Genomic DNA, 22,057 nt, shown 5'->3' with positions numbered 1-22,057 from the left:
TATGGTTGTAAAGCACTTTTTCACTTTAAGGTAACTGATTTAAACTTGACCACAGATGTTTAACGCTATAAAAAACACTCGTGTTTCTCTTCTGCTGGTTCGGCAACAATGAGATGGGAGTTTTCCTCGTGCCCACGTATTTCACACCATACATTTTTTTTCCAAGTTAACTTGATATACACTTTGTATAGTTTATTTAATGTAAAAAATTAGACCATACAGTAGTTTAAGCTAGGTAAAACTACAAATGTAATGAGCGATTTCCGCGAAACGTCGTGTAGAGGGTACATCTTTATTACGGGCACAACACAGGCCAACATTATCTTCTCACTCCGAGTGCAACTCTTTGATGTTAGCGTCTTGACTGGCTACACACGCACACGGCCGATCACTCGGCGCGTTTCCAGTGTCCACACTTGGCCACGCCGCTGGCTGGCGGCGTAGTCGAGGAGGGCGATGGAAGCCCGCAGGAGATCTTCCACGTGGCTGGACGACGGAGAGAGATGACGGCAAAAAAGATGCCCCCGTGTCGCCGTCACAGATTCGGTGACAAGTGCTGTGAGCGAGCACTAAATGAATGCTGGCGCTTGCAGTCGAGGGATGGGTGGCCAGCACCCTGCCTGGCCACCTTCGTCTCCCCAGTTGCAGTGTTTACACACTGCACCAGGTACTCTCTTGAGGCTGAGTCGACCTAGAGGAGGCCTAGGACTGCTTCAAATGTTCCACAAAGTCACTTGGTATGTTCAAGATTTCATTGCAGGAAATGCACGTTTCTAAACCCCCCTCCCCCCCGTATCCATCACGGCATTGATAATGGTTTGTTCTGTTTTTCATATGAACGTCTTACACGCCAGGGCATCTCTGCGCTTTACATCGCTATCTCATACAATTGGAGGAGGGGACCCCTGGCTTAAAATCGCGCATTGGTCTGAGGGGTGGGGATGATTACCTCCTAATTTGTGGGTCATTTTCAGATTTGGCAAAATCTGAGCTCAAGATTTGAAAGTCCAATGTGTTGACCAACATTTATTCAGCAAATGCCTCGACCATGACGATCACCCTTGCTTTTCGGTGAAGAAAAATGTACATGTCTAAATAATATCTTGCTCATTTGAACCATGCATTTCAGTATTAAGAATGAGTGATTTGTTTTATGGACACCCTTTTATGTAGTACATATGCAGTATTCGAAATATGTAGCTATTCAGTTTGCTTATCCAGTTAAAGTTATTGTGTTTTTTTTTTAAAATAATCTAATGTTGCTTCCATTGAAATGGATGCATTTTAAGTCTAATCAGATACGGTTCAGCTTTGAAAATGGAACTTGGATTTATTCAAATGGTAATTTAATTGACAATAAACAATTGTAGGATTGATTATAAAAAACTGACCATATAACAAGATAAGCGGGCAATTCATGAGATGAATGTTCTTAGTTTACACAATCTGATGCATGGTCACGTATATACAGTACATCGCTGTATACGACCTTACAGCCATTAAGTACTTGCAGAACTTTCCCATGCTGTACCTAAACCACATGGTACACTGCTTACACATCCATACATTTATTTCATTTGCTGTGATCCAAGAGATTTCATTTGTTTTCCTCATTTCAGAAATTATTTTCATCTGTACAGCCGTTATTATAACCTAATTGCTGAAGATGTTATCATTTATTTTTTCCTTCGTGCATATTACCATAAACCAGCAAAACATTGCTTTGAAACTAACCTGCCTAATGTTTGTGTTGCCAGCAATTGAGGGCGAAAAAAAGCTAATTAACTTTTCAGATTCGGTGATTAAACTTAATTATTTGTTTTGTAATAAACGTACGCTCGGCGAAGATTGTGAGGTCCTTTGCCTTGGTGCATGTAAGGACAGCGATTTTGGGTGGTTGCCACCTGGCCTGGTTTTTCCAGGATTGTCATCGTTGAGATAGCGGTCCTGGCAATTCTAAGTGCTACTGGGACCTTTTAAATGCCCCTTTTTGTCAGCTGCCAGATGATACACCATACAAGACTGCATTTGCGTCTAGTTCTCCCTACATTGAGATGTTTTTTTTTGCTCACAGCGTGTGCTATGATTTTGCACCTCCTAGAGGTGTCGACCCTAGTTGTGGTGTGTTCATACATCACAGCAGAGCCTGTACTCCGCTTTCACCCTGGGCTCGGCCCAAAGTGCTTTCAATGAGGGCATCCCCACCAACCCATCTGTGATGAACACAGGTAAATCAAACGGTTCGCAATAAATGTTGATCTAGCCATGATATAATGGCTGCCCGATGTAATAACATTACTTTCCCCGGCTGCTTAGGTTGACAAATTGATGTCGAGAATACATTTCCTTCCATGGGCAATGCCTCCCAACTCGCATGTTCACCCAATCTGCCGGTGCTTACCCAGCCTCTTCTCATATGCATGAAAATAAGATAATTGGAAAAGTCTTTTGCTCACCAAGATATTCTTACACATGATGTACACGCGCAAAGCCTTTTGTGAACCCGTTGCTGGATGAAGATCTCGCCACGCTACATGGGCCATACTTCACTACGCTGGTCGGTGAACGCAGGCAGCGGAGCAAATAGCATCCAATCACATCAGTGGCTTTTGTGGCACTCCTCTGCTGCCCAACACGTAGCGCCACAGCCTATAACACGCTCTTACTGCATTGCTTAGTCAAAGACATTTGTAGTGATGCGTTAGCAAGCCGTGCACGAATGTGAGGTTTTTTGTATTGCGCAGTTGAGTGTGTCGCCCCTCAAGCGACTATCCGGGTTCAAACTGCTTGCTTAAGATTTGTTGCATTCAAGGTGATTTTAGTCACGGACTTAATGCATTGGTTTAATAATTGTCTCATAATTTGTTTCTGCAAAATGATGCATTCCTGAAATTTTTATAAATAGAATTCAACAGGTCATTTAAAATTGATTTACAGTCTACATAGAATTACACAATTCACCCAGACTAGGAATGGTATGCCAATATTTGAGATGAGTTAATTTCTCATTAAGCTGATGGCCATTAATTCCAAACTGGTGAGCGTTCTCAGGAAAAATATGAAATGATTATAGGAATGTTTGTAACGCCGACGGGTGTACTTTGCTACAGCACTGCCACCAGGGGTCTCATGAGCTGGCATTTTGACAACTTGCAAGCCTTTTACAAAATACAATTTACCGCTAATTTTCTCATCAAACGCCAACCCTGCTTTGAATTACTGCATTGTACACAGGGACATCTTTAAAGTACAACGCTTAGAGGTTTCCAACTTTTTGAGCTTCAAATTTAAAAAACAAAATCAACTGGAATTGCGCTTAATGAAATATTATAATTGTGCTGTGCAAATTTTCGATTTAAAGCTTCCGTGACTGCAGGGATTCATCTTCTTGGTTCTTTCGGTAAAGTCACGTAGAAGGGATATAATAAAATAATACAAATAAACCATAATAAAATACAAGTGAGAATTGTATTTTATTATGTTTTATTTGTATTATTTTATTTCCCTTCTACGTGACTTTGTGCTGTGCGTTAGATTATTGCAATGGAAGGAATCTTCAGATAGCTTTTTACATGAATTATTAACCTGTGGAGTCGTGGTCACAAATGATTTGTGGCATTATTAATCGGGTTGAATGTTGAATAAATGCCAATTCTGAATATCAAAGTGAAATATCGTTGTAATGTATGGATTTACATATACAAAGTGCTGCAGTCTATACCGCATATAGTATATAAAAGGGTAGGCTCGCTCGAATTAAAAATGTCCTCCCCTTTTATTAAAGTCACTTGCACTAAAAAAAAACATTTCCACTGAAAATCCAAAGCAACCCGTCATTATTATCATTTCAATTGACATTGGATAGTGAGGCTTCGGTGGACGCACATTACAGTACTAAAATGAGGCAATGGGTAGGGTGGTCGGCAATATTAAAATTAAATTACATTTTCATATTTAAAATTATGAATTAAATGTGTATCATACCGTATGACCTAATGAGTTACTCCCATGGTTATAATTCATACATACGCTAAATTAAACTGTTTAATAGGTATATTCTATTAAGACTGAACTTGAGAATTGAGTAAATTCATACACTGAATTAAATTCCTCAGATAAGTGCTTAAAAATATAAAAGTACATAATATGGTTGGCAGCTCATGTGTTGTTATAGCCTCAACCAAAGTTTCTGTACGATTCGGCATTATTTTACGATATCCCCACAACACAACAGTGCCCTATATCCATAATGCATTTTTTAAATCCTTTATATTAAGTTCGCTTTCTTGCGCGCTTACGACCGTGCAAATCTTTCGGTCGTTTTTTAACCCACTTCCCGTGATCCAATCGAGCTGACATTTTGCACACAGACTCGTTGTGCGTGACAATTTATTTTCGTGAAATTTTTTTCTCCAAAATTTTCCACTTTTTAGGAAAAAAAAATTCATATTTTATTTAAAATGCCAATGTGATAAAAATGAAACTCTTACTCAAGAAAAACAGAAATGAATAATAAAATAAAACCGATGCCACGCATATAAAGGATTTATAGTGAAAAACTTTGTTTTTACGGGTTAATTTTTTTCAATTCAAGTGTTTTGTTTTTGCATATAGCTGTGACTGACACAAGCTAGTGTTTTACATTACCTTACACATGCAATGTAATGAAGTGGCCCGCAGTGGTAACGCACCACACACTCACAGTACTGATCTGAGTTTGATTCCTCGCCATGGCTAACATGAGCAAGTAATATCTAAATCGTTATTGGACTCCCTCGTTTTCATCAAACGGCACCGATTGGTGTGGTGACGTATGCAGTGCCGGATTAAGCTAGTGCGGGGCCTGTAGCATATGTTATAAAGAGGTCCTAAATTAATAAAAAAAAAACATAAATATTAAAACACAATTCTTTTTTACTTACATGGTGAAGTAATTGTGTTTTTTCATTTGCTATACAGCCAGATAATACGACAAATCGATAACCTGAAAAACCCAGTCGTTCATAGAAGTTGAAGGCAGTATAGTACTATAGTAATAGAGCAAGTGCAGAATCACTCAATCGGAATTGATAGCTTGTAAGCATTTAGCGCGGGGCCCTTGAAAGTGCGGTTCCCATAGGATTTGTAGCTACTTTTGCTACTCCGATAATCCGGCACGAGACGTATGGTCACACAAGCCCGAAAGACTGACAATGGCATCAGGAGACACATCTCGCAGTGGATTGACTAAGCGAGGCATACATAATTATCGCAGCAGGAGGATTTCTCCACAACTCTGGCTGTCTGCCTGATGATGCTTGTTTTAATTGCCGGCGGAACGTCGCACTCGAATTGTAAATGTTGTGGGCTTACGCTCCAACACACACCGGTGTGCTGAACTCGTAACACATTATTGGCATGTTTTCTTTACGTGACAACCCCCTTACTAATTGGCTGCGTGGGCAGCGGCGGGTTTAACGACGCATTTATATTTACGCGATCTCACCCATAGACCTCTACTATGGATAATTACCGTCTTACGAATTTAGCAACGCAGCGCGTGCAGGTAGAGATACATGAACGAACTTCGCGTGACAATTCTGTTGCGGATAAGTCGATGTTCGTGTTAGTCCCCTTCCACCCACGTCTCCCATCGCCCTCCCCTCTTCATCGTCTATTAATGTCATGCACATGACGGCGACCCCAGCAACTTCACAAACAATTGAACCTGCTGCTATTCCTTTTAGCACGTGTAAAACAAGAAAAGAGAGCCGTGGTGGAGCTTTAAGCGCTCCCATGGGGTTTGTGTTATTGTTAAAGGTAATGCATTCAGCAAATGACACCCAGAGGCAACCGCGTCACTACCCTGTGTATATTTAAGCAGGAACACACCTTCGGCTATGAGTGGTGGGCCTGTGGGAGGAGGAGGAGGGGGGTGTTGGGAGACATTTCGGCTCTGGATGTTGCATGCGCTGCGCCAAGTTCACTCCAAACTTTGAAGAAAACGAATGAACAAGACTTCTCGGGAGAGCAGTGCATTCGTCGGAACGAAAAAGGTAAATGCGGCGAGCAATTTGGTTAATTCGCGGGCAGGGAAACTTGGTTTGGTGAGAAACGTGCACGGCTTGTTTCCCGTTCTCTATCACGAATGTTCAAAACTCAAACGCGTGCTATTCCGGTGAGCACACGCTATTGTTTTGTTCGTATAAATTATTGGGTACAGCGGTTTGCAGTCTGAATTTCAAGTTGTTTTTGTTTATTGATTGGTGTTTGACAGCTGCGTAATGCGATCACCGAGCCTGCTGCAGCTCGTTATCGTAGTTGTGTGATTATTACAGCATCTTGGGGTTTGTTTAATGCTGGTGTTGGAGCTTGTTTGAGCATTTTGTTTTAAAGTGCATTCTCTTATTTGCATTTCGAATGTTCTCAACAATACTGTAGAATACACTCTATCTTGTGATATACAGCCTACATTCACGATGCATTGCCTATACACTGTTCTACTTGTTTCCAAATGGAAGCTGTGAGTTATGCCTGAATTAAGCTGGATTATGACTAATTTGTACTTGGTGGGTTAAGTGAAATGTATTTGATTTATATTTGCATTGTTTTTCGTGACATACCAATGTCCATAAAATAGTTGTAGCTCTGCAGTCTGTATGTGATTGCTCACGCCACTACTGGCAGAAGGGCATGCACTAGAGGAAGCTAGAGAGAGTCTCTGTAGAGAATATTTTGGCCTACTCTTCCACATTGGGCAAATGTTTCAGTCGAGTTCGGAGTGCCCACACTTTTACCCACCATACGCAACCCGTCATGTAGCTAACTGTCAGTGTAACATTCATACTGCTTGGTGGATATCAGTGGAGGGATTTGGGAATCAGTGTCATTGTTTCAGCTGCAGCGCCACAAGAGTGACTCCGTGACCTCTGGATTTCAAGTCCAGTGTGCTCACCATTACACGAGTGGGTACCTAATATACTCAAAAGTTCAATTAATTCCCCCGTACACTGTGTGTGTTTCCACACACATGCACTTGAAGTGTATTCACTGTGAACACGACAGTTCACGTGTAAAGGTCAGCCGCTGTCACATTCCTCGATTGTTTTCCCCCATTGGATTTATTTCTCGAACAAATGAATGAAGCGCCGGTCGTCACAACTCGTTTTAACATGTTCACATCGATAAGAATCTCACATACCAAGCCTAAAAGCTTAACAGAAGCCGTTGCTGATTTCCCTTTATCTTGGGTGGCCTTCTCTTAACACACAAAGACACACGCAGGCACAATGGAAGCTGCACACGAGTCTTCGTGTGTCTGAAATGATGATATCTGAAGCAGTAAAACATTGTAAGCAGGTCAAATCTCTTTTTTGTTCTCAACACCATTGGCGAGTTGCCCTGAACCTTTCCAAATAAGTGGTCTTACTTGCTCTTATGTGAACACCACCTATGCCCAATTGTTGGATAATTGTGCATGCCGTATGGATGTTTAGAAATAAATGTTTTTACTTTAAATAACAGTTTCTGTGAGGAAGTGGAAAAATGCTAAACAAATGTAACGGTATGCTTATTGCCTGTGCGCAGATTTGAACGGTATATTACAAATGTTCCAGTGAATCCATCATCTTAAAAAAAACTGCAATGGGTAATGCATCCATCACTCAAATTGTGATGGAAATAGATTTTAAAATCAGCCTCAGATCATCTGATATACATATCGCCTGCCACTTGTTTCGTTTAGAGGTCACACTGCTGCTGAGCCAGAGAATGGATCGAGTTGCCAATTCCACTTTTGCAACTTGTGCCAAACAATGGACACTAATTGCATAGTTGATTGTGCACCTAAAGTTTGCAGTCTCCTTGAAAATGTGTCCCCGCAGTGTATAATTCACGTAAACATATTTATAAGAGGTTTATAAAAATAAAAATAAATCCCTTGTTTACATTTTTTTCAGGGATGACTTTGCTTGTTAATCAGCAATTTTAATACCGCTTCTTTTTCTTTGAGCGCAGGCATAAATAAGTTTCGCTCGTCTTGCCTCCTACGCGCGCATTTGAGATGACGAAGTTCTTTGTGTGGGCTTTATAACCCCAGTGGCGATATGGAAAGGAACATCGAGTTTTACGTCCAATTCAAATGTGATGTCCACAATCCGGCGTCACAGTGTGTGCCCTATTCGCTAATTAGTCCTGAAATACGCGTGCACTAATCACGTTGACTCTGCAAGAGAAAAGTTTGCCCAGAGAGCTTCTCGAAAGCGATGCTACAATGAGCTGAACACGCAATGAATGTTGCTCGTTCTGTGTTGTAGAGTAAATGTGTGGCTACTCCCGCTGCCAGGCCAGTGCAGACTAGGGAGACTAAAGTATCTTATATATTAAATATAAGATGAAGTATCTTTCATCTTTAATATGGTAGATATCTTATATTGTTAAATATTCTATCATTATATTATTAAAGTAATATTAGTGAATTAACATGATTAAATACGACTATATCCTTTAATAAATAAATTAGAATATTATTACAATAATACCATAATATTATTAAATACAGTAGGTGTCTTATTGAATAAAGTATCTTATATCGTGAGTATGGCAGGCCAAAGTATCTTATGTAGTGGGTCTCTCTGAAGTACCCTCTAGTGGAGGCCACTCTTGCCAGCAATTGCAGGGCTGCACCTTTGCCTCTGCCCTTTTTTATGGAAATAGCTTCAGTGGCTTTTGGTTGAAAATGTGACTGTGATTGGACCATTGCGTGGTTGTTCATTTCCAGATGTGTGCCTTGGCTTGCTGTGCAATGATTGCCCCTTGCTTGTGTAGACGATACACGCTCCTTTTGGTCATTGTTTGGTTAGAATTAACCTAAACTACACTGGCGTTTTATGTGTGCATAGGTGTAAACCACGACAAGTAGAATCCAGTTTTGTACGAATTATTTGTATTGGTCTTTGCTGGCTTAACAAAAGAGGCAAAAGCGCATGTTATTTACATGTCAGTCCAGAGGTACAGTGAGATGAGGGGTGAGGTGGGGGTGGAGAGATTCACCAAAGTAAAATGCTAGTCTTATCCATGTATACTTAGAGGCTGACAAGTCAGAAGGAAGAGTTGTTTGACATTCACAATGTAACGTTGACACGTGTCACGGGGGGCTGATTTTACAAAAAAAACCCTCTCAATGTAAGAATGTTTTTGTCGTGTCTAGACTAACTCAAGCAAACCGCAATTTGTAAAGAGCTGAAATTATCCTCGGAAGTCAACTTGTTTCATCCATAATAGAGGTTTTATTGGGCTAGTTCGCATAAATATATAAATGTATCGTTAAGCCCACCGCCACCCGACACAGCCCACTAGTAAGGTTTGTCACGTAAACAGAACGTGGCCAATTCGTCGCTAGTACAGCACTAACCGGTGTGTTGGAGAGCCAAGCCACAGTTGTTTACGTGACAACCCTTACTAGTTGGCTGTGTTGGGTGGCGGTGGGTTTAACGACACATTTATATATTTATGCGAGCTAACCCAAAAAAACCTCTTATGAATGATATTGGTCGCGAAAGCCTACGTGTTAAACGAATTTGTTTCAGATTGTACAAACTGTGTCACCTTTGTGTTCTCCTGACTGTGATGCATTGAATTGATGTGCATATTTGACTGTTTTGTCATCGTCATCAAAACCAGCTACGGTTCTGTCCACATTGGGATGAAGCCCTCCCCACAACGTTGCCATTCACCATGCTCTTGTGATGCGACAATGCTTCTTGTTCATTTGCATGTTCCTGATCTCAGTGCAACATCTCTGCGGCGGGCATCTTCTTGGGTGTGTTTCCTCGTCTGCCTCTCATTCTGTCACCAGCCTCACCCATCTGCTATCGTCTCTTACAAACAATGATTACTGATAAAACCCACTTTCCTTGATGAGTTAAACACGCTTTTTTTCATAACTTGTGTTTGACCTCTAATTCACGTGTTCATCTGGGTGGGTGTCTACGAGCTCAGATAATCGGTTCCAATCTTGGTTTCGGCCACCTGCGCTTAAACCCGGGTTTCCAAATACGGCGAGTTGATGATGGTCTCAGTTCAGTCACCGATTAGCACGACTGTGTAAAGGATGAAAGGGCCACTTGAATGTTTTTTTTATGAGAAGTCTTCTAAAAAATATCTTCTGTAGCCACCCTATGACACATGGGCACAGTGTCCCGTGTGATTTAAAAATAGATTATTTGTTTCATAACATGATGCATTTGAAAAAAAACACAATGTATAGCATACAATAACAGCCACAAGTTTACACAACGAACAGTCGTCTTTAAATTGTCTATCTAGATTAAGAAATGAATGCTGCTGTTACCGTCATATTTTCCAACATTAAGCCGTTGGTTTATATAAGGGGGGAAATTTGAATGTGTTTACCTATCGCATTAACCAAACACTTCTCCAAGGGAGGTCAGAGCTGAGTTTCAGGTATTTGCCTCTCTGCCTTCCGTTTGGTAATTACACTCAGCTCCTGACCACTGCAAACGTCAGTGACTAAATGTAGTGCCTTGACAAATGTTAAAGCGTGGAGCCTGTATTTTCAACATTCTCCTGGACTACCTGCATTTCCCTCATGCTAATACATTTTTTAAAGTAGAGTTAAGGTCATGTATGCATTGCTTGAGATTGGGTACGTGCAAAAAGACAATGAATTCTGTTTAACGTCTCTACTTGCCATTAATATTTATTTAGAACTTTGTAAATAACTTAATCTCCCCAAGCCACAGCCATCCCTTGTGATGCAACGAACCACCTCGCTCCGGCACGCAAGTGGCCCTCATCGAGCAGCGGATGAATGAGGTTCTGATGATAACGTTGATGACTGCTCGTCTCCCCCGGGTCCACTCACATCCTTCGCTTCGTGTGCATTCGAATGAATGGGATGTGCGCAGCCGTTTGAAGTTCGGGCGACATGGAGTGGGCTCGCACGTGCCTCCTGCTCTTTCTGACGTTTGGTGCTGCTCTGTCGAATGAGTCCACCTCGGAGGAGCAGCGTGCAGGTAAACGGAGCTTTATTTGCAAATAAGCAGGGCCACTGTGGGAGCAGCTACACGCTTACTACGACGCTGTTCCGGGAATTATTTTAGCACACCACGTTCATTTTGCATGATTGTGTTCTCATGATACTTATAAACCTGGTTATAGGATTATAGTAATATCGATTACAATAATGTAGGATTATTATGGATACTTGTACATTGTACCCTAGTGGTAGTGCCTTATGCCAATAATCCCTACGCCCAAACCATCCGTTCAGCGTCCCAGAGAATATTAATTGAGAAATGAAGTCCCACATTTAAATAGGTGTCTATGCTTGTGCTGTAAAGCTCTCTAATGTGCGTTTTTTTCTGTTTTACTGCATGTTGTTTGGAACTATGGCAGTCGATTTTATCCACATGCTGGGAGCTTATTCAGAAACTTAATTGAACAGCCACACGTACTCTCTCAATTATATAGCCTTAACCACCTGTTGTGTGTTTGATGTAGGCCAGCTGATGTTCATTAGCTATCGGCACTTGTGCATATAAGCTCAATGTTTTTATTATAATTTTGTCAATAGGACACTTAATTGTGGTATTTTAAATGAGCTCTGGCTGGCATTGGTTACTGATGAGACTAAACCACTGCGTAAGCCATAAAATATTCACGTACAATTCCCTGAATGGGAAAAAGAACTGTCAACTTTGACTTTGAGACAAAGTTGCCAATAATCTATGCACTGCTTCAGTAAGGGTCCGTGCAGTTTTGAACATAAATTTGTTTGAAGCGACCTTGCATGGATTAATCATTATTTAGCTTTTCATGCGCATGAAAAAAAGCGACCACTAGTTAATTTGTCAACAGAAAGGCCAACTGGGAATACTACTTAATAATAGAATCCCTCTGCCACAAGGTATTTTTTCCTTTTACGTAAGTGTCAGTAATTTTATCCACGACTACAAATAAGTTCTTAGCGCATGTCACATTATTCACATCTTTTATAATTGGGATAGTTTATTTCCCAATGAAACATCTTTTGCCAAAACAATGTGAGCTGGGTAAAGTGCTAATGTGTCCTTTAAACAATGAAAAACACAGTTGTTAAAATATACTTTGAAACTTTGTTTAGAGTCAAGTTCAAGCTAATGAGTTGTTGCTAATCTGAGGCTCACAAGAATAGAGTGCATTTTTTATTCCTCTTGGTGCTGTTTCGTCGAGCGAGACTAAATAAAAGCAAAAATCCATGCAAGTCGGTTCTCGTTCATGCGTGCTTGTTTTTTTTTCCGTAGTTGTAGAAATCTGCGATTTCCCCACACCTCCGATTAGCACGGTTGGCTACATATGGTGTGAAAGAAGTTCAACAAACATACATACATATAAATGTACCTAATCGCACGTCTGCGATCAGCCACCAAATCCCTGCTCGTAACTCCCGCCACCAAATCCCTGCTCGTAACTCCCGCCGACCAGAACCCTCATGGCTGGCAGTGCGTCTGGAGCCGCCTCTCCATCGGCCTGGAACGCTCTGCCGGATGATATTTGATCCCACCCCATCTCACAAAGCGTTCAATAAATGCTTGACAATCGTCGTTGTTTCGCGTGGCCTTTGGGACTGGGATCGAAATCCACCGGCGCCTGCACACTCGAGCATCGCCACAGGCCTCGGGACTTGTGACATTGTCTCTGAAATCTGGAGCTGGCAAAATAAATGTGCTCATTATATTTATAATGATTTCAGCCATGTTTATCCCTTGCTGGATGAAGCCCTTCTCATGATCCTGCATTTTTTTTAAGATTCATAATTAGGTTTTATCAGTATAACTGCTCGTTATCTTCAATGCGTTACAGTACCACAGAGTAATTGTGAACTATTTATTTTAACTTTAATCAAGCCCATTGATTATACTTATGATAATCGTGATTTCTTTAATTTCCGATTCAATATCTAAAGTATTTGTTTCCACATGTGATTTTTTTTATTGAACCCATTTCAACAATCACAAGAGGAAACGCGTCTATATGGAGGGGGAGCTGACATGTCTGAAGATTGCACTCTCTGGGTTAGCATCGCACCCTCAATATCTGAAATTGCATCATTAATTGCCATTAAAAATAATTGTTATTATTTTGAGTCATTGGAATAGACATGAGCACTCGATTATGAGTGCCAGGCAATAGATGGCTAAAACGGCTTAATTAATTTTCTATATAGTTTTCTTTCAAATGTTCTCGTCATCAGTGTAAAATGAGATTCAGTCGCTATATAATTGGCATGGCCTTCCTAAACTGCTATAAAACACATGGTACTCTGTGTAAACAAAACCGTTTCCACGACTCTCTGCAATGGAAAACCAGGGGTACAGGATATCCAATTGCCCCTGTGAAAAATTACATTGCAAAAGTGCCTAAAATGATACACTGACTCGTCCACAAATGAGTCGTTTGTTTGCCCTTTGTAAACTGCAATAACAAATGGCCAGAACTGCACTATAATGTCATTGTGCCTGTTTTGGGTCAAATGACACGTGATGGGTGGCTAATGATGGGTCACTTACCTCTGCAGGCCAAATGGGCCAATTTCCACGTGATAACCAGCTATTCACTGGCTCGGGCTGTCCCTACTCGTTTTTTAGCACTTATTTTTTTTTAAAGAGTGAGTTGAACATTTGACGTGTATTTTCACTTTTTGTGCCACGCGTTAACATAAAAAGAAGTCAATTATTTTTTTGCTCAAAGACGCATTGCGGGACGCCGTGCTCTTTCTTCCGTGAGTCAGCCGTTGAAAGAGGACAATTTGCGCTCCTATGGTGGGGTGCAACGAGTCTATCTATAGGAAAACCACTGTTGACTACCCACAAAGTGGTAACTATTTTACCAACCTCTGGAGGGATGATCGGCTGAGGCAACCCCAACGTGGAATTGAACTCTCACAAGCTTCCGATTTAAAAACTGGCTCACTCAACAGCCGAGTCAGCCCTTTCTGCATGTTTCTCAGGCTGCATGAGATGTATTTCGTCAAGTTTTTCTTTTTTTACAAAGATAGCACCGTGAACCTTAAAATGATTGTCAGAAAGTATTTGTAACGCTGCAAGTGTGTTGACAAAATATCCACACTACAGACCATCTTAGAGAGATCATTGCCAATCACGAGAGAGCGACCATTGCTCTTTCAATCCTGCTGACACCACGATGACAATTTGTCAGTAATAACAACTCCGGCCGGCAGGTCTCTGAAGCTTGAGAAGCTGCGAGGTCCTTCTAGTCCTCACAGTTAAAATAACAAATGTTGACATCTTCATTTTAATTTTATGGATTTTTCTTAGTTTCGTACTCAATAATGATAATAATACTAGTTACTGATGCAATGAAAAAAATGAAAGTGTTCACGTTGATCTTGCATACTCTAGTTAATTCATTCACAGCGTTTTAAAGATTGGCGTCTTTGAAGTTATTTCCTTAATTTTTAAGCCGCATATGGAAACAATTATAACAGAGTAAAAAGTGCCCTGCAATACAGATGACATGTTTAATCAGCAGCAAGTTTAATAACCTGCCAATTTGTATGCATGTAGTGATGTCAACTTGATTTTTTTTTACAAAATAGGACCTTTTTTGCCAGTATCAAAGTATGAAAAAAACAAGAATAGGTTTTACCCTTTCTGGCAATAAAACAGGTGCTAAGATGTTCCAACATCTTAAGAGTATCATACTTTGCTACTGGCAAAAAACGTCCCATTTTGTAGCTGCTCACCTCGAGCTACAAATATCCTGATAGTGACATTGTCTTTGTACTGTCCGTCTTTGGGCGTTCTCTGGTCTGACACGAGTGAGACGAGGCCATCGACAAGGCTGTCTCTGGTGTAGGCCAATCAGCTTCAAAGACAATGCAAATATTATTATCAGAGCATGTTTGTTTGCACGTTCACCACAAGTAGCGTGTGGTTAATGCGAACTTGATTCCTTGCAAAAGGTTTCGATTTGCTGTTTGAACATTTTAACACCTGTTTTATTGCCAGAAAGGTTAAAACTTATTGTAATTTTTTCATGTAATTTTTTTTTATACATTAGCTTTCAAGCAGTTTTAGTAACAAAGGGGTTATAGGAGGCGGAGTGTTATATGGAGACAAAGATAAAAAAAGAATGACAACAAATACCAAATAGTAAATTACTTGCCCCGGTTTGTTTCTCTCTGTTCGAGTTATACCGCGTTTTGTCCGGCATCTCCAATCAGATGGAGCGAAACGTCAGACATCATGCCGCGCAACATACGATACAACCCAAAAACGCACCTTAGAACTATACAGCAAAGACAAAGACCCCCCGTGTAGCCTGAACAGGTTGTTGGTTGCAAGTGCTGTTAGCGAGCACCTATTGAAGGCCGGCACGGCACACGAGGTGGTGGGTGGCCAGCACCACGCCCGTTCGTCTTTGTCTCCCCAGTGTTGATGTTTACACATCGCACTAGGTACTAATTTTAGGCTGAGTCGACCGAGGGGAGGCCAATGAACGGGTTAGATAATCATCACTGGGTGTTAGCCGTGAGCCCCCACAACTATACAGCACGACCACAAAGGCTGGCTATTACCATGAATGCACACGTAACTTAGGAATTAGGCAGGTCAGTCCATCCTCTCTTCATTGACCTTCTCTTTACTCGTCACGCTGATGTACCCACAAAAGACACAGATTCCTAATGTAGCCTCTGTAGCCTCTGTAGACTGTTTATGTTATTTTAGACTGTCGGGGCAAGCGCTCTTCGTGAGGGCCTATTAAGGATGATACGACACTCAAGGGGGTGGCATGTCCCGAACCAGTGCAGGTATTTTACAATCATTTCAGACTGAGTTGACCTAGACGAGGCCCAGAATCAGTTCAGTTGTCACTCGCCACTGGTGATGTTTGCTGTGGTTGGGAAACGAATTTAAATTTCTGGGTTCATATAGCAGTGCCCTAACCACTGTGCCACTGCTCACCAAACTGAATGTAACTTGCACCCCCACACACCCCCACACACCCCCACACCAAACCTTTGATTAGCAAATGCTTATTTTTTTTAAAGCATCAGGTTACCATTTGTTTGCACGGAAATGTTGTGGCAAGTATGCTTGCGTGCATTTCATTTTTTTTGACACCTTTGACTTGTGGCCAATTTTCCAATTTGCTTCAGTTAGTTTGCAATTCGCATGGCCAAAGGTTGTTAGGTCCATCTCGAGTCTGCTATGTTGGCGGTGTGCTGGCGTTTTGTGTGTAAAGCTGTGCCTCGCAAGGTCGGCTACCGAGTTTATCTGTCATTTTATCATTTCAACCCAAATCTACTCGTGTATGAATATGTAGGCCAACGGTACACCAACTAATTCAACATGAACTAAGCATAAAAGTTGGTATCACCAGTTATATATATATAAAAACTGTATATATAATTGCATAGAATTGATGGCATATGACTATACTTATGGCATAATTACACGGTGCAAACTTGGAAAATCAGTAAAGGGACGTTCGTACATGAAGAGTAATTGAAGCGTATACTTAGATGGTTATTGCTTTTGAAATCACACTTCAATCCATGCGATGGCCAATGCCTGCACCGTTCATGGGCATCTGGCGCATTGTTGGAAGACGCGCAACTTTGACCGCATTTGATTTTGCAAAATCGAGTTTTCCTTGTTTATTCCCCAGGCTGCAGCACGGTTCCTCACGACCTCGTCTTCATACTGGACGGCTCGTGGAGCGTGGGGGTGTCCAGCTTCCACACGGTCAAGGACTGGCTCGTCAACATCACCAACAGCTTCGAGGTGGGGCCCAGGTACACGCAGGTCTCCGTCGTGCAGTACAGCGACTCGCCAAAGCTGGAGGTGTCCTTCAGCGACCGCGCCTCCGCCGATCGTGTCGTCTCGGAGATCCGCTCCATAGGCTACCTGGGCGGCAACACGCACACGGGCAAGGCCATCAAGTTCGCCATGGACGAGGTGTTCGCCTCGTCGGCGCGGCGCGGGTCCGACGTAGCCAAGACGGCGATCGTCGTGACGGACGGCAAGTCGCAGGACAACGTCACGGTGCCCGCGCAGGAGGCCCGGGCGAGCAAGATCACTCTCTTTGCCGTCGGCGTGGGTTCGGCAGCCGAGGAGCAAGAGCTGAGGAACATCGCCAATCACCCGCCCTCCACCTACGTCTTCTCGGTGCAAGACTACGACTCCATCTTCAAGATCAAGGAGGTGCTGAAGCAGAAGATTTGCGAGGGTGAGTCCGGGAGCAGTTTGCTGGACGCGAGAGGGGGTTGAAGCGTCAGTCTCGCCGTGCGCTCACGTTAGCAGTGGAGGAGAGGAGGCCATTGGCGGATTACTGAGGTGGATTCATTAAAATCCACTCACAGTTGTGTCAATTTGCAAGATATTAATATTGCATTAATTCATAATTTACAACAGCTATCATGTAAAATGAAACTCTTCGCATTCGTGCTTAGTTATTTTAACGTCACGTGATACATTAAATTTGTAATGTACTCGCTATTTTAAAGAGTGAAATGTCTGTATTCATAATCAGAATCCTTACATTTTTACAATTAAAATCAAGTAAATCGGCTCCTTCACCACTGTCCACCAATCCCTTTGTCACCCAGCTGGATTTTTCACGTGGGGGTTTACAGTCAATTACTTGTGCCCCATTACATGACAGGGGAAGGCAGGGGGGTGCAATAGAACTATGGCATTTGACCATACTTCACCAAGATCGCCATTGTGGGTTGGTAAAAGGGAGGAGGGTGCTCAAGACCGGTTGTGATATCGCTCCTCACTGATGTTAGCCCTGGGTGAGATTTGAACTCAGACGCACCGGGTTTCATCGCGACCTGCATTAACCACTGGGCCAACACTCCTCGAAATAATCTACGTAACGTAACTTCGCTTAAAAAAATGTTGTCGCCTAAGCGTCGCCTGGGACTCCGTAATCCTGACTGTGCTGAACCGCAGCAAATAATTTCATAGGGATTGGTGGTCAATCAATATCAGCTTTGGTAAATGACAGTCATTTTGAAAATCATCAACAGAAATAACAATGTAATTTACTCGTCAAGGAAAGCTCCACAGATGATCGAAGCATCACCGAAGGATGTCTGGCCAATTCCTTGCGAAAAATGCCCAATGTAATTGAGATAACAGATCAGTTTGTTGCAGTCATTTGCTTTGCTGACATCCCCCCTTGCCACCGCTCAGTCCAGAGGATTGGGGGCATTTCACAAATCCGCACGATCCACCAACCCCTGCACCCTGAAGTAAGAGATGTGTGCCACCGCTCGCAAGCATCATTATTCAAGGGACGCATTCATGGGGTTGATTTGTGCAAACCAATTTTTTTTTGATATTCATCGTCGTCTTGATGGCCCCTTATTTATCACCACTCTCAGCATTATCTTTTCTGTGAAGAGAACAAAAAAACTCCCCATAAATAATCTTGTGCTTTGAGAAGGGCGTTTTTTTATTGTTAATTCTCCTCTTCTGGTTTTTCTGTCGAGCCTACGTTGGGAAAATAACACAAGCCGCACGAACCGCTTGCCCTTTTTGCTGATGCAGCTCAAATAGCCCCGCGATGCGGTGTGTTTCGCGTTAAGTGCTCGTTTTGCCGCGCGTGTTTAATTCGCCCCCCTCCACACCTTCTCCTCCGACTGTTGCTTTCTTTGTGGTTGCTGCTACTACGGCCAAATAGCATTAAGAGATACTTTGGACAGTAAGCAAGGGCAACGAATACAGTCGTTTTAAACATTTTCTTGCGGAACATTGCAGGCGTGTAATTTCAATGCACCTTGAAATATGTTGGCGTTCTAGTGCAATTACGTCGTTATTTCTGTGAAAATGCGCACCTGTTTGTTTGGAATGGGCTAGGCTACATTTGAGTTTTGGTTATGCTCAATTTGCACACACGTGAAGAATAATGTTTTCTGCAAAACTATTTCTCTTTGTAGAATTGAAACAGCGCCTTGGTCTTATTTAACGTGTCGAGTCAGTGCAATAGGATCACCCCTTGCAAAAAAAAACGTGTCTGTCTTGGGTTACGTGAACCTTAAAGTTATGCAAAGCTCTTAGGGAACTCAATTACAGAGATTTGGAGACTGGCCAATCACATGAATAGGCTAAGATTTTGTGCAGCAAAAAAAATGGTATTTCCACCATTGATTCCACATGTCAATAAATCAATATAATATTTATAAAGTGCCATACTCAGCAAAAAAAGCTGAGATGGATGCACAGATGGCACTGAAAACATTAAACTTGACAGAAGGAGAAGCACATGGATTAGGGGGAAAGAAAAATAAGCAAAACTGCAACATCGCAGTCATCAATAAAAGAGTTTGGACAAAACACGTCTCTGAGAGGAAAACGATGTGCCCAAGACATTCTCTCCCCCCCCCACCCTGTCCACCTAGAAGTACAACTGGGTTCACCACAGGTGATCTCAGTGGGTTGCATCCACTGGAGTCCAGAGTGTGGGCACTCCAAACTAAAGACATCTGGCCAGCTTGGGAGACATAGGCCACAATTCCCTCCTATGGAGGGGGTCGTCATCCACCAGCAGTGGCTTAAGCAAACCATTTTAGGGCTGACGCCTATACTGAGTAAATATAAAAATGCATTTTAGTTCATGGAATTGCTATTGCTTACATCGATGAGCGTTGGGGGGACTGCATTGGGAGGCCTTCATCTAGCAGTGGAGAGACAAAAGCTGATGATGGTGGTGAAGATCGTTGTCATCAGTTATGTGGTAAAAATATTTGCTTCGCGATATAGGTTTAGACTTGGGATCAAAAACTTTTTATTATAAATAAAATGTAAAGCTCCTTTTTAATCTGCTGCTGGATGAGGACCTACCTAAACCATTTCAGCCATCAGGGTTGTCGAACATACTTCACCATTCTGGCCAGTGTGTATTTTTATGTCTATTATTACTATTATTACGTGGTGTTTTGGAGCGTAGCTGTGCGAGCAATTATTAGATAACTAATCTAAACAGGCCAACATATTAACTTGGGAGGAAACCTGAAATGGAAATGAAACTACTGCAATTTCAGATGTCAAGAGTATATTACATTAACCTATTAGTATCTATATTTCACCCAATAAATTGCATATTTCTCAAAGGTTTGTTTTCATAAAAGGAGACTAGTTTCTTCAAGGTATGCAAAATAATTTCGTCGAGAAACTATATTACATTAACTCTAGATATGTCAGTGTAGTAACGACAGTATTAAAAGTGGCAGGATTCTAATCATGTTATTATTAAATGTAGCCTATTGCAGAGGAAGATGGTGTGACGTTTTGTTGACCCAATGGAGTACATGTTAACACCATGAGCCTCATCATCAGCGATAATTAATCCACTGCTGGCTGAAGCCCCCTTCCCTTCCAAGCCATCACCATCTCTCAGGGTAGTTTTTAATATATTTCTACGTAGCAAATAAGCATTGCTTTTTTTTTGTAGATGCAGTATTTTATTTGAGGATGTATACACAGGAGAATCATCTCAAAGTCTAATGCATTATAAAATACCAAGACGCTCTGAACATATTGCTGGTTCAGGTACAAACTATATGGCAGTAAACAACAATCATTCATAGGGTGAAGTGTTCCTCGCTTTTATTGTGATCATTAATTCATGTTTTTGCAATTATTGAATTTACTTTGCTTCATGATGTACTTTCTCATTTTTACAAGTGTTGCTTAAATACATTTATTTAAATAAATAGAACTATTTCCCGATCAATAACACAACTTCTTTCTTGTAACAATAATACCAGGAAACTGAAGTATATATTTTTTATGATATCATAAGAAAACTCAGACTAGCATCCATTACCCTTAATGGTCTTGGCAAAGTCACGGGAAGAGCAGAACTTTTAAAATCTAGATTGAAAACTCATTTCTTTAGAACTGCTTTTTCTGTTTAGTTTATTGTCCTTCATTCGCACTTCTGATTTGCACGGTTGGCTACGTATGGTGCGAAAGAAGTTCACCACACGTACATTATATTCTTGCGTGCGATGGAAATACGTTCAGGAGCCCAATGCTAATGTCGAGGTCCGCTAACCGCGAGAGGGCTTCAGGCGAGAGCTCGTGTAGCTTTGACTAATTTCTTCTCCGTAGAAGGAAACAACTGGATTGCTTTATGATATGGTCCAAGTTCAACATCCATACATACACAACGTTGTTGTGCCGCCTGATGATGGAATAGCGAAAAGGATCACAAGCCACGTGTGGAGCCACGTATCCTGGTATAAACCTGCAACTCGATCCCCTGCCACAGCAAGTTTCTGGATGCCACCTTGTACACAATCACCCCCCTCCCTCCACCCCATAAGCACGCTACCAATTACCCGTTCCTGCCTTTTTAAATCATGCTGCCACCCTACCCACCGCCCGTGCCACATCGCAACGTTTTAATTCGCTGCGCTGCAGAGACGGTGTGCCCGACGCGTATCCCCGTGCCAGCCCGCGATGAGAAGGGCTTTGAGCTGCTGGAGGGCATGATGATCCACAAGAAGACGGCGCGAGTGCTGGGCTCCTTGCCCACGCAGTCTGCCTTCTCCATCAGCCAGCAGGACGACATCACAGAGAGCACCAAGTAAAGTGGCCAAAAGAGATGAATACATCGATCGCTGTGCGGTTTTTATATGCAATTTTACTTTTGCTTTAATTAATTTAACCCTTTCCTAGCATCGCACCATCGTTTTTACAGAGATTGTGCTCACCGCAGAGAACTGTAGCGACACGACCGCACTGTGATAGCTGGTGCTAAACTGTACCACACACTCTCCCGCATTGCCTTGTGGGAGCCGCGGTACCGATAAAGTTATTTTATTTAAGTTTTTATTCCGGTTCCGTTCCGATGACGTACACATACTTCATCGGAACAAAATCGAAAGAAAAACTGATGGTGTACACGTTGGTCATCGCGTACGTCATCACAACAGGAAAGGGTTAATGCGATATCATTTACATGCTCAAGACAGTAAATGTATTGATGTTGATAGAGTGGTGATAACGTTAATAAAAATATTTGATGATGATAGTAA

General features: G+C 41.9%; 1 protein-coding gene across 1 annotated transcript in view; it reads left to right on the top strand.

Annotated features, from left to right (window-relative positions):
• Positions 1-5,916: 5,916 nt before the first annotated feature.
• The window catches only part of LOC144722278 (collagen alpha-1(XXI) chain-like), a 31,503-nt gene continuing 15,362 nt past the window's right edge, over positions 5,917-22,057 (top strand). The window contains exons 1-4 of the mRNA XM_078600378.1: positions 5,917-6,035; positions 10,908-11,015; positions 16,675-17,235; positions 21,441-21,606. Of these exons, the coding sequence (XP_078456504.1) occupies positions 10,928-11,015; positions 16,675-17,235; positions 21,441-21,606 (815 nt within the window). The 5' untranslated portion in view covers positions 5,917-6,035; positions 10,908-10,927. The remainder of the gene's footprint in view (positions 6,036-10,907; positions 11,016-16,674; positions 17,236-21,440; positions 21,607-22,057) is intronic.

This window comes from Lampetra planeri, chromosome 14, assembly GCF_965212315.1.
Source record: "Lampetra planeri chromosome 14, kcLamPlan1.2.h2, whole genome shotgun sequence".
NCBI classification, from domain to species: domain Eukaryota; kingdom Metazoa; phylum Chordata; class Hyperoartia; order Petromyzontiformes; family Petromyzontidae; genus Lampetra; species Lampetra planeri.
The sequence above is the reverse complement of the archived record's forward strand: the minus strand, read 5'-3'. Positions and strand labels throughout refer to the sequence as shown.